Raw genomic sequence first — 23,646 nt, 5'->3', positions numbered from 1 at the left:
CCACCTGTCGTGTCAGATTTTGAAAATATGCTTTACAGCGAAAGCAATCCAAGCGTTTGTAAGTTTATCGATCGCTCGACAAAACATTATGAACACGTAGCATCAAAGTAGCTTGGTCACGAAAATCAGAAAAGCAATCAAATGAATCGTTTACCTTTGATGATCTTCGGATGTTTTCACTCACGAGACTCCCAGTTACACAATAAATGTTCCTTTTGTTCCATAAAGATTATTTTTATATCCAAAATACCTCCGTTTGTTTGGCGCGTTATGTTCAGAATCCACAGGAAAGAGCGGTCATGACAACGCAGACGAAAATTCCAAATAGTATCCGTAATGTCCTCAGAAACATGTCAAATGTTTTTTATAATCAATCCTCAGGTTGTTTTTAAAATATATAATAATATATCGATAATATATCAACCGCAACTGTCTTTTTCAGTAGGAGAGGGAAAGGCAATTGCTGCCCAAACTCTGTTGCACATACAAAACGCTGCTGGCACCCAGCCATACAATGACGCAATGTTATCTTTATCGCTCATTTTTCAAAATAAAAGCCTGAAACTATGTCTAAAGACTGACACCTTGAGGAAGCGATAGGAAAAGGAATCTGGTTGATATCCCTTTAAATGGAGCAAAGGCAGGCTATGGAACATGGAGTTTTCAAAATAGAAGCCACTTCCTGGTTTGATTTTCCTCAGGGTTTCGCCTGCAATATCAGTTCTGTTATACTCAGACAATATTTTGACAGTTTTGGAAACTTTCGAGTTTTCTATCCAATACTAATAATAATATGCATATATTAGCAACTGAGACCAAGGAGCAGGCCGTTTACTTTGGGCAACTTATTCATCCAAGCTACTCAATACTGCCCCCCAGCCATAAGAAGTTAATAGGGTGTTGGGCCACCACAAGCTTCCAAAACAGTATCAATGCACCGTGGCATAGATTCTACAAGTGTCTTGAACTTCCTGTTCAAGCACCCCATGCTTTCAATATATTTTGTGTCCCTAATTTACTCAACTGTTTTTTTTATTTTAACAGTTACCTGTAGAATGGACTGAGAGATATCGCTTGAGTTGCGAAAAAATGTAATGTAATGTTGCGGATAAAGTTCGGTATGACACAATTTCATGTGTACAACATAAAGACGTGTCACTCTACTGAGAGCGTTGCAATTTCTAAAAGGACATTTTGGAGCCTTTCTTCATGTTTTTTCGGGGACCCCATATAGAGTTGGGTGAGATCCCAATTTTCATATTGTCAAATATGCTAACCAGCACAAACGGGGGAAAAAAATTGCAAAGACAGGCAATCCAGCACCTACATACAGTGGGGCAAAAAAGTATTTAGTCAGCCACCAATTGTGCAAGTTTTCACACTTAAAAAGATGAGGCCTGTAATTTTCATCATAGGTACACTTCAACTATGACAGACAAAATGAGAGAAAAAAATCCAGAAAATCACATTGTAGGATTTTTAATGAATTTATTTGCAAATTATGGTGGAAAATAAGTATTTGGTCACCTACAAACAAGCAAGATGTCTGGCTCTCACAGACATGCAACTTCTTCTTTAAGAGGCTCCTCTGTCCTCCACTCGTTACCTGTATTAATAGCACCTGTTTGAACTTGTTATCAGTATAAAAGACACCTGTCCACAATCTCAAACAGTCACACTCCAAACTCCACTATGGCCAAGACCAAAGAGCTGTCAAAGGACACCAGAAACAAAATTGTAGACCTGCACAAGGCTGGAAAGACTGAATCTGCAATAGGTAAGCAGCTTGGTTTGAAGAAATCAACTGTGGGAGCAATTATTAGGAAATGGAAGACATGCAAGACCACTGATAATCTCCCTTGATCTGGGGCTCCACGCAAGATCTCACCCCATGGGGTCAAAATGATCACAAGAACGGTGAGCAAAAATCCCAGAACCACACGGGGGGATCTAGTGAATGACCTACTGGGACCAAAGTAACAAAGCCTACCATCAGTAACACACTACGCCGCCAGGGACTCAAATCCTGCAGTGCCAGACGTGTCCCCCTGCTTAAGCCAGTACATGTCCAGGCCCGTCTGAAGTTTGCTAGAGAGCATTTGTATGATCCAGAAGAAGATTGGGAGAATGTCATATGGTCAGATGAAACCAAAATATAACTTTTTGGTAAAAACTCAACTCGTCGTGTTTGGAGGACAAAGAATGCTGAGTTACATCCAAAGAACACCATACCTACTGTGAAGCATGGGGGTGGAAACATCATGCTTTGGGGCTGTTTTTCTGCAAAGGGACCAGGACGACTGATCCGTGTAAAGGAAAGAATGAATGGGGCCATGTATCATGAGATTTTGAGTGAAAACCTCCCATCAGCAAGGGCATTGAAGATGAAACGTGGCTGGGTCTTTCAGTATGACAATGATCCCAACACACCGCCCGGGCAACGAAGGAGTGGCTTCGTAAGAAGCATTTCAAGGTCCTGGAGTGGCCTAGCCAGTCTCCAGATCTCAACCCCATAAAAAATCTTTGGAGGGAGTTGAAAGTCTGTTGCCCAGCAACAGCCCCAAAACATCACTGCTCTATAGGAGATATGCATGGAGGAATGGGCCAAAATACCAGCAACAGTGTGTGAAAACCTTGTGAAGACTTACAGAAAACGTTTGACCTCTGTCATTGCCAACCAAGGGTATATAACAAAGTATTGCGATAAACTTTTGTTATTGACCAAATACTTATTTTCCACCATAATTTGCAAATAAATTCATTTAAAATCTTGCAATGTGATTTTCTGGATTTTTTTTCCTCATTTTGTCTCATAGTTGAATTGTACCTATGATGAAAATTACAGGCCTCATCTTTTGAAGTGGGAGAACTTCCACAATTGGTTGCTGACTAAATACTTTTTTGCCCCACTGTAGGTAGGTGCTACCGAAATATCATTTTTGGTGAGTTTGGACATTTACAAGTGAATGTAGATCCAGGAACAGTTATAGTCCTTGGTTCAGTCCAGACCTGACTGCCCTTGGCCAGCACAAAAACATCCTGTGGCGTACTGTATTATCATCGAATAGCCCCCGTGATATACAACTTTTCAGGGAAGTTAGGAACCAATATACACAGGCAGTTAGGAAAGCAAAAGCTAGCTTTTTCAAACAGAAATTTGCATCCTGTAGCACAAACTCCAAAGGGTTTTGGGACACTAAAGTCCATGGAGAATAACAGCACCTCCTCCCAGCTGCCCAATGCACTGAGGCTAGGAAACTCTGTCACCATCGATAAATCCAAGATAATTAGAGAATTTCAATGAACATTTTTCTTCTCTGTATACATGCTTTCCCCCTGGCTACCCCTACCCCGGTCAACAGCCCTGCACCCCCCACAGCAACTTGCCCAAGCCTCCCCATTTCTCCTTCACCCAAATCCAGATAGCTGATGTTCTGAAAGAGCTGCAAAATCTGGACCCCTACAAATGAGCCGGGCTAGACTATCCGGACCCTCTCTTTCTAAAATGAATCGTTGCAACCCCTATTACTAGCCTATTCAACCTCTCTTTCGTATCGCCTGAGATTCTCAAAGATTGGAAAGCTGCCGCTGTCATCCCCGTCTTCAAAGGGCGAGTCACTACAGACCCAAACTGTTACAGACCTATATCTATCCTACCCTGCCTTTCTAAGCTCTTCGAAAGCCAAGTGAACAAACAGATCACCGCCCGGTACCACAGGGTTAAATTCTTGGACCGACTCTCTTCTCTGTATACATCAATGATGTTGTTCTTGCTGCTGGTGATTCTCTGATCCACCTCTACGCAGACGACACCCTTCTGTATACATCTGGATCTTCTTTGGACAATGTGTTAACAACCCTCCAGGTGAGCTTCAATGCCATACAATTCTCCTTCTGTGGCCTCCAACTGCTCTTAAATGCAAGTAAAACTAAATGCATGATCTTCAACCGATTGCTGCCTGCACCTGCCCGCCCGTCCAGAGTAATGATGCTGGACGGGCGGGCAGGTGCGGGCAGCAATCGGTTGAAGATCATGCATTTAGTTTTACTTGCATTTAAGAGCAGTTGGAGGCCACAGAAGGAGAATTGTATGGCATTGAAGCTCGCCTGGAGGGTTCTGACTTGTAATATGTGGACAAATACCTAGGTGTCTGGTTAGACTGTAAACTCTCTTTCTAGACTCATATTAAGCATATCCAATCCAACATTAAATCTAGAATCGGTGTCCTATTTTGCAACAAAGCATCCTTCACTCATGCTGCCAAACACCCTCGTAAAACTGACTATCCTGCCGATCCTTGACTTCGGCTATGTAATTTACAAAATAGCCCCCAACACTCTACTCAGCAAATTGGATGTTGTCTATCACAGTGCCATCCGTTTTGTCACCAAAGCCCCATATTCTACCCACCACTGCGACCTATATGCTCTCGTTGGCTGGCCCTCACTTCATATTCGTCGCCAAACCCACTGGCTCCAGGTCATCAAAAAGTCTTTGCTAGGTAAACCCTGCCTTAGCTCACTGGTCACCATAACAACACCCACCCATAGCAAGTGCTCCAGCAGGTATTTTTCACTGGTCATCCCCGAAGCCCGCACCTCCTTTGCCACCTTTCCTTCCAGTTCTCTGCTGCCAATGACTGTAACGAATGGCAAAAATCACTGAAGCTGGAGAATCATATTGCTGTCAGAGCAGCTTTCAGATCACTGCACCTGTACATAGCCCATCTTGCACCCCAGTATCTCTACTTGCACATTCATCTTCTGCACATCTATCATGTTTAATTGCTAAATTGTAATTCTTTTGCCACTATGGCCTATTTATTGCCTTACCTCCCTAATCTTACTACATTTGCACACACTATATATAGACATTTTCTATTGTGTTATTGACTGTATGTTTGTTTTTTCCATGTTTGTGTCGCACTGCTTTGTTTTATCTTGACCAGGTCGCAGTTGTAAATGAGAACTTGTTCTCAACTAGCCTACCTTGTTAAATAAAGGTGAAATTAAAAATTAAAAATGTGAACGAGAGACATTGTTCAAATTAACAAAGTTTTGATGCATGCTTGTCTGAAGGAAGAACCGCACTGGCTCTGGAGCAGCATGTGTACATGCCACACACACACACACACGGAAGGAAATCAAAATAGCAGTGGCAGTTGTACTATTTTCTCAAACACGGCAGAAAGCGAACACTATAGTTAAACTTAGGGATCGCGTTAATGCAGAATTCAGTTTTTCACAAAGAAAAAAAAATGCACCAGAAATATCTTTGCGTTTTGTAAACCCAGATCTAAAATGCTTCTTATTGTAATTTCAGTTGCACTTCTCCACTCGGATCAGAATTCATCAGGAGACCGTGCTCTGACTGATGTATAGCTACTTTAATTTGGTACTTTTCGGGGTAGCCTATTTTCTCCAGTAAAATGACAGATTAACTTCAAGCGAAAATTCAGGAATTGTAGCTGGCTACATTCTTTCTATGATAAACATTATAAATATGATGGCCATGCATAATTTTTGCAAAAAGTGCTTTGCTTTTTCATTGTAAACTAATTGACTTGTGTGTCTGCCAGCCAAATAGCAAAGCACTTCTGTTAAGGTGTCTGGACCCTTCTATAACATGCCCTTTACATCACAAATAGAGATTTGGTTGTAAAAAAAGAGATCTCCTTTAGGATAATGACTCATTTGGTTGAATAGCTTGTGTTATGACTCCACAGTTTGTACGGGTTGACGTATTCCACTTTGTGCATGTTGACTTTATTTATTCCTTTTATCCTCTCACTATTCTTGCTCTTAGTTATGTCTTTGTTGGGTTAGTATGAGACGGATGTTTTTCCAACCATGCCATGCAAAATTCTCACTGCGTTCTAGTTTCCTTTGTTTAAATTCATTCCAAACCCCTTCTGATTCAACTTCTGCCCACCAAATGATGACTAGGGAGTTCCCTTGTGAAACCTGCTATCCACAGCGCTCTGCTCTCAACCTCTCAGTACATCTCTAAAGCTGCCTTACCTCTGACCTTTTTCAGGCAATACCACTTGAATGCTCCCATGCCCGATTTGGACATGTTCAGCCATTCAGGGTTCCATGACGATTTCCTCAACCTCCCCAGGAACGGAGACTTCCCTCAGGTAAGAGCTCCCTATATCACACTCCCTCTGTCCCCGTCTGTCTCGCTCTCTGATCCTGTCTTCAATGATGCATGGTTGGTTATTCCTGGCTGTAGAAACTGATTAAAACGTTGTGTCTGACACTGTCTACGCTACCTGCTCCTTTTCCTGTGAAGGCTTGTTATTAATAAGCCACTGTCATTTATCAGGGCTTTAGTTGTTGCCATCAGGTTCTATTCACTCTGTCACTCTGAGGAAAATGGTTGGTCTCATTGCACTTTTGAGAAACACTTGAAAGCGTGGGTTTTTTCGGGGAGTTTTTGCATGGAGGAATTGTATCTCTTGCTTTCTTCCTCATATTTGCTTGTTGAGTTTATGCACCACCGATCACCCTGGGGCTTTTGGGACAGGGAATTTCCCCCATCTGTTTATATGTAGCATCCTATGGGCTATATTTATTATCTTCATTTGTATTGCCCACTTATACACACTTTGTGTCAACCCAGGCAATTCCACTTCTCTTCTGAATGAATCCCTCCCCTGGCCTCTAGTGACTGAGATTAGCCTTAACAACACAGACCATTGACTTCTTATCTGGGTTGTTTGTATGGAGGTTGTGTGTTATGGTATTAACTCATTGGGCTCTAGTAGCTGTGGGTAAAGGAGAGCAGTGATGTGTTAATGAAGAGCCAGTCAGTATACCTGTCACATCCGGCCTGTCCTGTTTCAGGTGGCTGGTGAGTAATGAGTGTTCAGTGGTTGGGGGTATGCCTATTTACTTTATGAAGAGCCTCTTACCCAAGTGTGGCACATGCCAAGTGCGCACAGATGCCTGGGAGGACTGAATGCCCTACAGCTCCCTGGCACTGCCCAGCTGTGTGGTGTAGACTTAAATGGGTGCTGCACACACTGTACAGAGCTCCACACACACACACACACACACACACACACACACACACACACACACACACACACACACACACACACACACACACACACACACACACACCAGTGTCATATGACACAAACATACCTCTGAAATGTCAGTTTTGCTTTGTAGACACATGAATGAGTGTAGGTGCCCTGTGATTTTATTCTGATAACAGCATGATATTCAGATGGGGATTTTCGGAGAACAAAGATAGCAGCTTGTCTTTGTCTTATATGAACAATGTTATGTTATGCGTTCAGTGTGGTATTTCATAGGGGATTTTCCTACTTTTTCATGTAGCTTTTTTTCTTCTTGACAAGCAGTGTGATATTTAGACTGGCCTTTCTAGTTGTCTGAATTACTGTCTCCAACTCAACCCACAAATAATATACAGTTCTTTCAGAAAGTATTCAGACCCCTTGACTTTTTCCACAAAATGTAAAACTGAAATATCACTTTTACATAAGTATTCAGACCCTTTACTCAGTACTTTGTTGAAGCATCTTTGGCAGCGATTACAGCCTCAAGTCTTCTTGTGTATGACGCTACAAGGATCATCAAGGTTATCATCCACCCGAGCCACAGCCTGTTCAACCCACTATCCTCCAGGAGGTGGGGTCAGTACAGATGCATCAAAGCTGGGACCGAAAGACTGAAAAACAGCGATTGGAGGTGTGTTGGGTCATTGTCCTGTTGAAAAACAAATGATAGTCTCAATAAGCACAATCCCGAAGGGATGGCGTATTGCTGCAGAATGCTGTGGTAGCCATGCTGGTGAAGTGTGCCTTGAATTCTAAATAAATCAGACTGTCACCATCAAAGCACCATCACACCTCCCCCTCCATGCATCACGGTGGGAACCACACTCTGCGTCTCACAAAGACACGGCGGTTGGAACCAAAAATCACAAATTTGGAATCATCAGACCAAAGGACAGATTTCCACCTGTCTTATGTCCATTGCTCGTGTTTTTTGACCCAAGCAAGTCTCCTCTTCTTATTGGTGTCCTTTTAGTAGTAGTGGTTTATTTGCAGCAATTCGACCATGAAGACTTGATTCATGCTGTCTCCTCTGAACAGTTGATGTTGATGTGTCTGTTACTTGAACTCTGTGAAGAATTTATGTGGCAGCTTCATAAAATAGGAACCGCAAAACACCAGTCTCAACATCAACAGTGAAGAAGTGACTCCGGGATGCAAAGAAAAAGCCATAACTCAGACTGGCCGATAAAAAGATTAAGATGGGCAAAATCAAACAGACACTGGACAGAGGAATGCCTAGAATGCCATCATCCCGGAGTTGCCTCTTCACTGTTGACGTTGAGACTGGTGTTTTGCAGGTACTATTTAATGAAGCTGCCAGTTGAGGACTTGTGAGGCATCTGTTTCTCAAACTAGACACCTTAATGTACTTGTTCTCTTGCTCAGTTGTGCACCGGGGCCTCTTACTCCTCTTTCTATTCTGTTTAGAGCCAGTTTGCTCTGTTCTGTGAAGGGAGTAGTACACAGCATTGCACGAGATCTTCAGTTTCTTGGAAATTCTTGGAAACAACAGATTTCAGCTGTGCTAACATAATTTCAAAAGGGCTTTCTAATGATCAATTAACCCTTTAAAATAATAAACTTGGATTAGCTAACACAGCATGCCATTGGAACACAGGAGTGATGGTTGCTGATAATGGGCCTCTGTACGCCTATGTAGATATTCCATAAAAGATCAGCTGTTTACAGCTACAATAGTCATTTACAACATTAACAATGGCTACACTGTATTTCTGACCAATTTGATGTTATTTTAATGGACAAAAAATGTGCTTTTCATTCAGAAACAAGTAGTGAAACAACGGTAGTGTATATACAAAAGTATGTGGACATTCAGGTATTTCAGCCACACCCGTTGCTGACAGGTGTATAAAATCGAGCACACAGCCATGCTGTCTCCATAGAAAAACATTGGCAGTAGAATGGCCTCACTGAAGAGCTCAGTGAATTTCAACGTGTCTTTCAACGTGCCAGGATGCCACCTTTCCAACAGGTCAGTATGTAATTTATGCCCCGCTAGAGCTGCCCGTGTCAACTTTAAGTGACATGATTGTGAATTGGGAGTGTCTAGGAGCAACAACACTACCACACTGTGAAGTGGTAGGCCACCTAAGCTCACAGAACGGGACCTCCGAAACACGTAGTGTCAAAATCGTCTATCCTCGGTTGCAACACTCACTACCGAGTTCCATGGGTTTCCATGGCCGAGCAGCCGCATAGAAGCCTAAGATCACCATGTGCAGTGCCAAGCTTCTTCTGGAGTGGTGTAAAGCTCGCTGCCATTGGACTCTGGAGCAGTGGAAACTCAAGAGTGACGAATAACTCTTCACCATCCGACAGTCCAACGGACAAATCTGGGTTTGGCGGATGCCAGGAGAATGCTACTTGCCTGAATACATAGTGCCAACTGTAAAGTTTGTTAGAGGAAGAATAATGGTCTGTGGCTGTTATACATTGTTCGGTCTAGGCTCCTTAATTCCAGGTAAGGGAAATCTTAACGCCACAGCGTACAATGACATTCTAGACGATTCTGTGCTTCCTACTTTGTGCCTACAGTTTGGGGAAGTACTTTTCCTTTCATCATGACAAGGTCCATGCAGAAATGGTTTTCAAAATCTTTCTGGAAGAACTTGACTGGCCTACACAGAGCCCTGACCTCAACCCTATCGAATACCTTTGGGATGAATTGGAATGCCAACTGCGAGCCAAGCCTAATCGCCAACACCAGTGCCCTACCTCACAAATGCTGTTGTGGCTAAATGGAAACAAGTCCCCACAACAATGTTCCAACATCTAGTGGAAAGCTTTCCCAGAAGAGTATAGGCTGTTATAGCAACAAAGGAGGGGACCAACTCCATATTAATGCACATGATTTTGGAATTAGATGTATGACGAGCAGGTGTCTACATACGTTTGGTCATGTCACCCCTCATCACTGTCAAACGCTCCCTGAAACACTTCTGCGAGCAGGCCTTTCTAATCGACCTGGCCGGGGTATCCTGGAATGACATTGACCTCATCCCGTCAGTAGATGTTGCATGGCTATTCTTTAAAAGTGCCTTCCTCACCATCTTAAATAAGCATGCCCCTCACGAAAAAATGTAGAACTAGGAATAGATATAGTCCTTGGTTCATGCCAGACCTGTCTGCCCTTAACCAGCACAAAAACATCCTGTGGCATTCTGCATTAGCATCGAATAGCCCCCGTGATATGCAACTTTTCAGGGAAGTTAGGAACAAATATACACAGGCAGTTAGAAAAGCTAAGGCAAGCTTTTTCAAACAGAAATTTGCATCCTGTAGTACTAACTCAAAAAAGTTGTAGGACACTGTAAAGTCCATGGAGAATAAGAGCACCTCCTCCCAGCTGCCCACTGCTCTGAGGCTAGGAAACACTGTCACCACCGATAAATCCACTATAATTGAGAATTTCAATAAGCATTTCTCTACCGCTGGCCATGCTTTCTACATGGCTACCCCTACCCCGGTCAACTGCCCGGCACCCTCCACAGCAACCCGCAGAGCTGGTCATGGGTACACCTCAGCCACGCTCAAAGTTCTAAACGACATCATAACCGCCATCGATAAGAGACATTACTGTGCAGCCGTATTCATCGACCTGGCCAAGGCTTTCGACTCTGTCAATCACAACATTCTTATTGGCAGACTCGACAGCCTTGGTTTCTCAAATGACTGCCTCGCCTGGTTCACCAACTATTTCTCTGATAGAGTTCAGTGTGTCAAATCGGAGGGCCTGTTGTCTGGACCTCTGACAGTCTCTATGGGTGTGCCACAGGGTTCATTTCTCGGGCCGACTCTCTTTTCTGTATACATCAATGATGTTGCTCTTGCTGCTGGTGATTCTCTGATCCACCTCTACGCAGACGACACCATTCTGTATACTTCTGGCCCCTCCTTGGACACTGTGTTAACTAACCTCCAGACGAGCTTCAATGCCATAGAACTCTCCTTCCGTGGCCTCCAGCTGCTCTTAAACGCAAGTAAAACTAAATGCATGCTATTCAATCGATCGCTGCCCGCACCTGCTCGCCTGTCCAGCATCACTACTCTGGACGGCTCTGACTTAGAATACGTGGACAACTACAAATACCTGGGTGTCTGGTTAGACTGTAAACTCTCCTTCCAGACTCACATTAAGCATCTCCAATCCAAAATTAAATCTAGAATCGGCTTCCTATATCGCAACAAAGCATCCTTCACTCATGCTGCCAAACATACCCTCGTAAAACTGACCATCCTACCGATCCTCCACTTCGGTGATATCATCTATAAAATAGACTCCAACACTCTACTCAACAAACTGGATGCTGTCTATCACAGTGCCATCCGTTTTGTCACCAAAGCCCCATACACTACCCACCATTGCGACCTGTACTTTCTCGTTGGTTGGCCCTCGCCAAACCCACTGGCTGCAGGTTATCTACAAGTCTCTGCTAGGTAAAGCCCCGCCTTATCTCAGCTCACTGGTCACCATAGCAGCACCCACTTGTAGCACGCGCCCCAGCAGATATATCTCACTGGTCACCCCCAAAGCCAATTCCTCCTTTGGTCGTCTTTCCTTCCAGTTCTCTGCTGCCCATGACTGGAACGATTTGCAAAAATCTCTGAAGCTGGAGACTCACATCTCCCTCACTAGCTTTAAGCACCAGCTGTCAGAGCAGTTTACAGATCACTGCACCTGTACTTAGCCTATCTGTAAACAGCCCATCTATCTACCTACCTCATCCCCATACTGGTATTTATTTATTTATTTTGCTCCTTTGCACCCCAGTATCTCTACCTGCACATTCATCTTCTGCCGATCTACCATTCCAGTGTTTAATTGCTATATTGTAATTACTTCGCCACCATGGCCTATTTATTTCCTTAACTTACCTCATTTGCACTCACTGTATATAGACTTTTTGTTTTCTTTTGTTCTACTGTATTATTGACTGTATGTTTTGTTTATTCCATGTGTAACTCTGTGTTGTTGTATGTGTCGAATTGCTACGCTTTATCTTTGCCAGGTCGCAGTTGCAAATGAGAACTTGTTCTCAACTAGTCTACCTGGTTAAATAAAGGTGAAATAAATAAATAAAAATGTAAAAATGTAACGGCTCTATCCACATTTCTTTTTATTTCGAAGTTTTATCTATCTATCTGAAGGCTAAACTACTACCCAGCCATCCACATGAATGCTATACTACTTCTACCTATCCACATGAAGGCTATACTACTTCTACCTATCCACATGAATGCTATACTACTTCTACCTATCCACATGAAGGCTATACTACTTCTACCTATCCACATGATGCTATACTACTTCTACCTATCCACATGAATGCTATACTACTTCTACCTATCCACATGAAGGCTATACTACTTCTACCTATCCACATGAACGCTATACTAATTCTACCTATCCACATGAAGGCTATACTACGTCTACCTCTCCACATGAAGGCTATACTAGTACTATCTACCTATCCACATGAAGGCTATACTACTTCTACCTATCCACATGAACGCTATACTAATTCTACCTATCCACATGAAGGCTATACTAGTACTATCTACATATCCACATGAAGGCTATACTACTGACACTATCTATCCACATGCAGGCTGTACTAGTACTATCTATATATCCACATGAAGGCCTTACTACTACTATCTATCTGTCTATCCACTTGCAGGCTGTACTAGTACTATCTATCTATCCACATCAATGCTTTTCTACAATTTTCTATCTATCCACATGAAGGCTATACTACTACTATCTATCCACATGAAGGCTGTACTACTACTATATATCTATCCACATGAAGGCTATACTAGTACTATCTACATATCCACATGAAGTCTATACTACTACTATCTATCTGTCTATCCACTTGCAGGCTGTACTAGTACTATCTATATATCCACATGAAGGCCTTACTACTACTATCTATCTATCCACATCAATGCTTTTCTACAACTATCTATCTATCCACATGAAGGCTGTACTACTACTATCTATCTATCCACATGAAAGCTATACTACTACTATCTATCTATCCACATGAAGGCTGTACTACTACTATCTATCTATCCACATCAAGGCTGTACTACTACTATCTATCTATCCACATCAAGGCTGTACTACTACTATCTATCTATCCACATGAAGGCTATACTAGTACTATCTACATATCCACATGAAGGCTATACTACTACTATCCACCTGTCTATCCACATGCAGGCTTTACTAGTACTACTATCTATCTATCCACATGAAGGCTATACTACTACTATCTTTCCCTCCAATTGAAGGCTATACTACTACTATCTTTCCCTCCACATGCAGGCTATACTACTACTATCTATCTATCCACATGCAGGCTGTACTACAACTATCTATATATCCACATGAAGGCCTTACTACTACTATCTATCTATCCACATCAAGACTGTACTACTACTATCTATCTATCCACATGAAGGCTATACTAGTACTATCTACATATCCACATGAAGGCTATACTACTACTATCCACCTGTATATCCACATGCAGGCTGTACTAGTACTATCTATATATCCACATGAAGGCCTTACTACTGCTATCTATCTTTCCACATCAATGCTTTTCTACAATTATCTATCCACATGAAAGCTGTACTACTACTATCTATCTGTCTATCCACATGCAGGCTTTACTAGTACTACTATCTATCTATCCACATGAAGGCTATACTACTACTATCTTTCCCTCCACATGAAGGCTATACTACTACTATCTTTCCCTCCACATGCAGGCTATACTACTACTATCTATCTATCCACATGCAGGCTGTACTAGAACTATCTATATATCCACATGAAGGCCTTACTACTACTATCTATCTATCCACATGAAGACTGTACTACTACTATCTATCTATCCACATGAAGGCTATACTAGTACTATCTACATATCCACATGAAGGCTATACTACTACTATCCACCTGTATATCCACATGCAGGCTGTACTAGTACTATCTATATATCCACATGAAGGCCTTACTACTACTATCTATCTATCCACATCAATGCTTTTCTACAACTATCTATCCACATGAAGGCTATACTACTACTATCTATATATCCACATGAAGGCTGTACTACCACTATTTATCCACATCAATGCTTTTCTACAACTATCTATCTATCCACATGAAGGCTGTACTACTACTATCTATCTATCCACATGAAGGCTGTACTACTACTATCTATCTATCCACATCAAGGCTGTACTACTACTATCTATCTATCCACATGAAGGCAATACTAGTACTATCTACATATCCACATGAAGGCTATACTACTACTATCCACCTGTATATCCACATGCAGGCTGTACTAGTACTATCTATATATCCACATGAAGGCCTTACTACTACTATCTATCTATCCACATGAAAGCTGTACTACTACTATTTATCTGTCTATCCACATACAGGCTGTACTAGTACTATCTTTCCCTCCACATGCAGGCTATACTGCTACTATCTATCTATCCACATGAAGGCTATACTACTACTATCTTTCCCTCCACATGAAGGCTATACTGCTACTATCTATCTATCCACATGAAGGCTATACTACTACTATCTTTCCCTCCACATGAAGGCTATACTACTACTATCTATCTATCCACATGAAGGCTATACTACTACTATCTATCTATCCACATGAAGGCTATACTACTACTATCTTTCCCTCCACATGCAGGCTATACTACTACTATCTATCTATCCACATGAAGGCTATACTACTACTAGCTTTCCCTCCACATGAAGGCTATACTACTACTGTCTTTCCCTCCACATGTTGGCTATACTACTACTATCTTTCCCTCCACATGCAGGCTATACTACTACTATCTATCTATCCACATGCAGGCTTTACTAGTACTACTATCTATCTATCCACATGAAGGCTATACTACTACTATCTTTCCCTCCACATGAAGGCTATACTACTACTATCTTTCCCTCCACATGAAGGCTATACTACTACTATCTTTCCCTCCACATGCAGGCTATACTACTACTATCTTTCCCTCCACATGAAGGCTTTACTACTACTATCTATCTATCTATCCACATGAAGGCTATACTACTACTATCTATCTATCCACATGAAGGCTATACTACTACTATCTTTCCCTCCACATGAAGGCTATACTACTACTATCTTTCCCTCCACATGAAGGCTATACTACTACTATCTATCTATCTATCCACATGAAGGCTTTACTACTACTATCTATCTATCTATCCACATGAAGGCTATACTACTACTATCTATCTATCTATCCACATGAAGGCTATACTACTACTATCTATCTATCCACATGAAGGCTATACTACTACTATCTTTCCCTCCACATGAAGGCTATACTACTACTATCTTTCCCTCCACATGAAGGCTATACTACTACTATCTATCTATCTATCTATCCACATGAAGGCTTTACTACTACTATCTATCTATCCACCCACATGAAGGCTATACTACTACTATCTATCTATCCACATGCAGGCTATACTACTACTATCTTTCCCTCCACATGAAGGCTATACTACTGCTATCTATCTATCCACATGAAGGCTGTACTACTACTATCTCTGTCCACATGAAGGCTATACTACTACTATCTATCTATCTATCTATCCACATGAAGGCTATACTACTACTATCTATCTATCTATCCACATGAAGGCTATACTACTACTATCTTTCCCTCCACATGAAGGCTATACTACTACTATCTATCTATCTATCCACATGAAGGCTATACTCCTACTATCTTTCCCTCCACATGAAGGCTATACTACCACTATCTTTCCCTCCACATGAAGGCTATACTACTACTATCTTTCCCTCCACATGAAGGCTATACTACTACTATCTATCTATCCACATGAAGGCTATACTACTACTATCTTTCCCTCCACATGAAGGCTATACTACTACTATCTATCTATCCACATGAAGGCTATACTACTACTATCTTTCCCTCCACATGAAGGCTATACTACTACTATCTTTCCCTCCACATGAAGGCTATACTACTACTATCTATCTATCCACATGAAGGCTATACTACTACTATCTTTCCCTCCACATGAAGGCTATACTACTACTATCTATCTATCCACATGAAGGCTGTACTAGAACTATCTATATATCCACATGAAGGCTATACTACTACTATCTATCTATCCACATGAAGGCTGTACTACTACTATCTATCTATCCACATGAAGACTTTACTACTACTATCTATCTATCCACATGAAGGCTATACTACTACTATCTATCTATCCACATGAAGGCTATACTACTATCTATCTATTCCACATGAAGGCTATACTACTACTATCTATCTATCCACATGAAGGCTTTACTACTATCTATCTATCTATCTATCTATCCACATGAAGGCTATACTAGTACTATCTTTCCCTCCACATGAAGGCTATACTACTACTATCTATCTATCTATCCACATGAAGGCTATACTACTACTATCTATCTATCTATCCACATGCAGACTTTACTAGTACTACTATCTATCTATCCACATGCAGGCTATACCACTACTATCTTTCCCTCCGCATGAAGGCTATACTACTACTATCTATCTATCCACATGAAGGCTATACTACTACTATCTTTCCCTCCGCATGAAGGCTATACTACTACTATCTTTCCCTCCACATGCAGGCTATACTACTACTATCTATCTGTCTATCCACATGCAGGCTATACTACTACTATCTATCTGTCTATCCACATGCAGGCTATACTACTACTATCTATCTATCTATCCACATGCAGGCTATACTACTACTATCTATCTATCTATCCACATGCAGGCTTTACTAGTACTACTATCTATCTATCCACGTGAAGGCTGTACTACTACTATCTATCTATCCACATGAAGGCTATACTACTACTATCTATCTATCCACATGAAGGCTATACTACTACTATCTATCTATTCCACATGAAGGCTATACTACTACTATCTATCTATCCACATGAAGGCTATACTACTACTATCTATCTATCCACATGCAGGCTGTACTAGAACTATCTATATATCCACATGAAGGCCTTACTACTACTATCTATCTATCCACATCAAGACTGTACTACTACTATCTATCTATCCACATGAAGGCTATACTAGTACTATCTACATATCCACATGAAGGCTATACTACTACTATCCACCTGTATATCCACATGCAGGCTGTACTAGTACTATCTATATATCCACATGAAGGCCTTACTACTACTATCTATCTATCCACATCAATGCTTTTCTACAACTATCTATCCACATGAAGGCTATACTACTACTATCTATATATCCACATGAAGGCTGTACTACCACTATTTATCCACATCAATGCTTTTCTACAACTATCTATCTATCCACATGAAGGCTGTACTACTACTATCTATCTATCCACATGAAGGCTGTACTACTACTATCTATCTATCCACATCAAGGCTGTACTACTACTATCTATCTATCCACATGAAGGCAATACTAGTACTATCTACATATCCACATGAAGGCTATACTACTACTATCCACCTGTATATCCACATGCAGGCTGTACTAGTACTATCTATATATCCACATGAAGGCCTTACTACTACTATCTATCTATCCACATGAAGGCTATACTACTACTATCTTTCCCTCCACATGAAGGCTATACTACTACTATCTTTCCCTCCACATGAAGGCTATACTACTACTATCTTTCCCTCCACATGCAGGCTATACTACTACTATCTTTCCCTCCACATGAAGGCTTTACTACTACTATCTATCTATCTATCCACATGAAGGCTATACTACTACTATCTATCTATCCACATGAAGGCTATACTACTACTATCTTTCCCTCCACATGAAGGCTATACTACTACTATCTTTCCCTCCACATGAAGGCTATACTACTACTATCTATCTATCTATCCACATGAAGGCTTTACTACTACTATCTATCTATCTATCCACATGAAGGCTATACTACTACTATCTATCTATCTATCCACATGAAGGCTATACTACTACTATCTATCTATCCACATGAAGGCTATACTACTACTATCTTTCCCTCCACATGAAGGCTATACTACTACTATCTTTCCCTCCACATGAAGGCTATACTACTACTATCTATCTATATATCCACATGAAGGCTTTACTACTACTATCTATCTATCTATCCACATGAAGGCTATACTACTACTATCTATCTATCCACATGCAGGCTATACTACTACTATCTTTCCCTCCACATGAAGGCTATACTACTGCTATCTATCTATCCACATGAAGGCTGTACTACTACTATCTCTATCCACATGAAGGCTGTACTACTACTATCTCTGTCCACATGAAGGCTATACTACTACTATCTATCTATCTATCTATCCACATGAAGGCTATACTACTACTATCTATCTATCTATCCACATGAAGGCTATACTACTACTATCTTTCCCTCCACATGAAGGCTATACTACTACTATCTATCTATCTATCCACATGAAGGCTATACTCCTACTATCTTTCCCTCCACATGAAGGCTATACTACCACTATCTTTCCCTCCACATGAAGGCTATACTACTACTATCTTTCCCTCCACATGAAGGCTATACTACTACTATCTATCTATCCACATGAAGGCTATACTACTACTATCTTTCCCTCCACATGAAGGCTATACTACTACTATCTATCTATCCACATGAAGGCTATACTACTACTATCTTTCCCTCCACATGAAGGCTATACTACTACTATCTTTCCCTCCACATGAAGGCTATACTACTACTATCTTTCCCTCCACATGAAGGCTATACTACTACTATCTATCTATCCACATGAAGGCTATACTACTACTATCTTTCCCTCCACATGAAGGCTATACTACTACTATCTATCTATCCACATGAAGGCTGTACTAGAACTATCTATATATCCACATGAAGGCTATACTACTACTATCTATCTATCCACATGAAGACTTTACTACTACTATCTATCTATCCACATGAAGGCTATACTACTACTATCTATCTATCCACATGAAGGCTATACTACTATCTATCTATTCCACATGAAGGCTATACTACTACTATCTATCTATCCACATGAAGGCTATACTACTACTATCTATCTATCCACATGAAGGCTATACTACTACTATCTATCTATCCACATGAAGGCTTTACTACTATCTATCTATCTATCTATCTATCCACATGAAGGCTATACTAGTACTATCTTTCCCTCCACATGAAGGCTATACTACTACTATCTATCTATCTATCCACATGAAGGCTATACTACTACTATCTTTCCCTCCACATGAAGGCTATACTACTACTATCTTTCCCTCCACATGAAGGCTATACTACTACTATCTTTCCCTCCACATGAAGGCTATACTACTACTATCTATCTATCCACATGAAGGCTATACTACTACTATCTTTCCCTCCACATGAAGGCTATACTACTACTATCTATCTATCCACATGAAGGCTGTACTAGAACTATCTATATATCCACATGAAGGCTATACTACTACTATCTATCTATCCACATGAAGACTTTACTACTACTATCTATCTATCCACATGAAGGCTATACTACTACTATCTATCTATCCACATGAAGGCTATACTACTATCTATCTATTCCACATGAAGGCTATACTACTACTATCTATCTATCCACATGAAGGCTATACTACTACTATCTATCTATCCACATGAAGGCTATACTACTACTATCTATCTATCCACATGAAGGCTTTACTACTATCTATCTATCTATCTATCTATCTATCCACATGAAGGCTATACTAGTACTATCTTTCCCTCCACATGAAGGCTATACTACTACTATCTATCTATCTATCCACATGAAGGCTATACTACTACTATCTATCTATCTATCCACATGCAGACTTTACTAGTACTACTATCTATCTATCCACATGCAGGCTATACCACTACTATCTTTCCCTCCGCATGAAGGCTATACTACTACTATCTATCTATCCACATGAAGGCTATACTACTACTATCTTTCCCTCCGCATGAAGGCTATACTACTACTATCTTTCCCTCCACATGCAGGCTATACTACTACTATCTATCTGTCTATCCACATGCAGGCTATACTACTACTATCTATCTGTCTATCCACATGCAGGCTATACTACTACTATCTATCTATCTATCCACATGCAGGCTATACTACTACTATCTATCTATCTATCCACATGCAGGCTTTACTAGTACTACTATCTATCTATCCACGTGAAGGCTGTACTACTACTATCTATCTATCCACATGAAGGCTATACTACTACTATCTATCTATCCACATGAAGGCTATACTACTACTATCTATCTATTCCACATGAAGGCTATACTACTACTATCTATCTATCCACATGAAGGCTATACTACTACTATCTATCTATCCACATGAAGGCTATACTACTACTATCTATCTATCCACATGAAGGCTTTACTACTATCTATCTATCTATCTATCCACATGAAGGCTATACTAGTACTATCTTTCCCTCCACATGAAGGCTATACTACTACTATCTATCTATCTATCTATCTATCCACATGAAGGCTATACTACTACTATCTATCTATCTATCCACATGCAGACTTTACTAGTACTACTATCTATCTATCCACATGCAGGCTATACTACTACTATCTTTCCCTCCGCATGAAGGCTATACTACTACTATCTATCTATCCACATGAAGGCTATACTACTACTATCTTTCCCTCCGCATGAAGGCTATACTACTACTATCTTTCCCTCCACATGCAGGCTATACTACTACTATCTATCTGTCTATCCACATGCAGGCTATACTACTACTATCTATCTGTCTATCCACATGCAGGCTATACTACTACTATCTATCTATCTATCCACATGCAGGCTATACTACTACTATCTATATATCTATCCACATGCAGGCTTTACTAGTACTACTATCTATCTATCCACATGAAGGCTATACTACTACTATCTTTCCCTCCACATGAAGGCTATACTACTACTATCTTTCCCTCCACATGCAGACTATACTACTACTATCTATCTATCCACAGGAAGGCTATACTACTACTATCTTTCCCTCCACATGCAGGCTATACTACTACTATCTTTCCCTCCACATGAAGGCTATACTACTACTATCTTTCCCTCCACATGCAGGCTATACTACTACTATCTTTCCCTCCACATGAAGGCTATACTACTACTATCTTTCCCTCCACATGAAGGCTATACTACTACTATCTTTCCCTCCACATGCAGGCTATACTACTACTATCTATCTATCCACATGCAGGCTTTACTAGTACTACTATCTATCTATCCACATGAAGGCTATACTACTACTATCTTTCCCTCCACATGAAGGATATACTACTACTATCTTTCCCTCCACATGCAGGCTATACTACTACTATCTATCTATCCACATGAAGGCTATACTACTACTATCTTTCCCTCCACATGAAGGCTATACTACTACTATCTTTCCCTCCACATGAAGGCTATACTACTACTATCTTTCCCTCCTCATGCAGGCTATACTACTACTATCTATCTATCCACATGAAGGCTATACTAGTACTTTCTTTCCCTCCACATGAAGGCTATACTACTACTATCTTTCCCTCCACATGAAGGCTATACTACTACTATCTATCTATCCACATGAAGGCTATACTACTACTATCTTTCCCTCCACATGAAGGCTATACTACTACTATCTTTCCCTCCACATGAAGGCTATACTACTACTATCTTTCCCTCCACATGCAGGCTATACTACTACTATCTATCTATCCACATGCAGGCTTTACTATTACTACTATCTATCTATCCACATGAAGGCTATACTACTATCTATCTTTTCCTCCACATGAAGGCTATACTACTACTATCTTTCCCTCCTCATGCAGGCTATACTACTACTATCTATCTATCCACATGAAGGCTATACTAGTACTTTCTTTCCCTCCACATGAAGGCTATACTACTACTATCTTTCCCTCCACATGAAGGCTATACTACTACTATCTATCTATCCACATGAAGGCTATACTACTACTATCTTTCCCTCCACATGAAGGCTATACTACTACTATCTATCTATCTATCCACATGAAGGCTATACTACTACTATCTTTCCCTCCACATGAAGGCTATACTACTACTATCTATCTATCTATCCACATGAAGGCTATACTACTACTATCTTTCCCTCCACATGCAGGCTATACTACTACTATCTTTCCCTCCACATGCAGGCTATACTACTACTATCTATCTATCCACATGAAGGCTTTACTACTACTATCTATCTATCTATCCACATGAAGGCTATACTACTACTATCTTTCCCTCCACATTAAGGCTATACTACTACTATCTATCTATCTATCCACATGAAGGCTATACTACTACTATCTTTCCCTCCACATGCAGGCTATACTACTACTATCTTTCCCTCCACATGCAGGCTATACTACTACTATCTATCTATCCACATGAAGGCTTTACTACTACTATCTATCTATCTATCTATCCACATGAAGGCTATACTACTACTATCTTTCCCTCCACATGAAGGCTTTACTACTACTATCTATCTATCTATCCACATGAAGGCTATACTACTACTATCTTTCCCTCCACATGAAGGCTTTTCTTCTACTGTCTGTCCTTCCACATGCAGGCTGTACTACTACTATCTATCTATCCACATAAAGGCTATTCTAGTACTATCTATCTTTCAACATGAAGGTTATACTAGTACTATCCATCTCCACATGAAGGCAGTACTACTATCTCTCCACATGAATGCTATACTACTATCTCTCCACATGAATGCTTTACTACTATCTCTCTCCACATGAAGTCTTTACTACTATCTGTCTCCACATTAAGGATTTACTACTACTATCTACCTATCCACATTTACTACTATCTCTCTCTCTCCACATGAATGCTTTACTACTATCTCTCCACATGAATGCTATACTACTATCTCTCTCCACATGAAGTCTTTACTACTATCTGTCTCCACATTAAGGATTTACTACTACTATCTACCTATCGACATTTACTACTATCTCTCTCTCTCCACATGAAGGCTTTACTACTATCTCTCTCCACATGAAGGCTATACTACTATCTCTCTCTCCACATGAAGGCTATACTACTATCTCTCTCTCCACATGAAGGCTATACTACTATCTCTCTCTCCACATGAAGGCTATACTACTATCTTTCTCTCCACATGAAGGCTATACTAGTATCTTTCTCTCCACATGAAGGCTATACTACTATCTCTCTCCACATGAAGGCTATACTACTATCTCTCTCTCCACATGAAGGCTATACTAGTATCTTTCTCTCCACATGAA

General features: G+C 40.7%; 1 protein-coding gene across 4 annotated transcripts in view; it reads left to right on the top strand.

Moving 5' to 3' along the window:
* The window catches only part of LOC110506262 (protein strawberry notch homolog 2), a 113,823-nt gene that overhangs the window by 43,163 nt on the left and 47,014 nt on the right, over nt 1-23,646 (top strand). For all 4 annotated transcript variants that reach the window (XM_036967004.1, XM_036966954.1, XM_036966919.1 and 1 more), the window contains exon 4: nt 6,038-6,140. In XM_036967004.1, coding sequence (XP_036822899.1) covers nt 6,038-6,140 — 103 coding nt within the window. The remainder of the gene's footprint in view (nt 1-6,037; nt 6,141-23,646) is intronic.

Source organism: Oncorhynchus mykiss, chromosome 1 (assembly GCF_013265735.2).
Source record: "Oncorhynchus mykiss isolate Arlee chromosome 1, USDA_OmykA_1.1, whole genome shotgun sequence".
Lineage (NCBI taxonomy): Eukaryota > Metazoa > Chordata > Actinopteri > Salmoniformes > Salmonidae > Oncorhynchus > Oncorhynchus mykiss.
The sequence above is the reverse complement of the archived record's forward strand: the minus strand, read 5'-3'. Positions and strand labels throughout refer to the sequence as shown.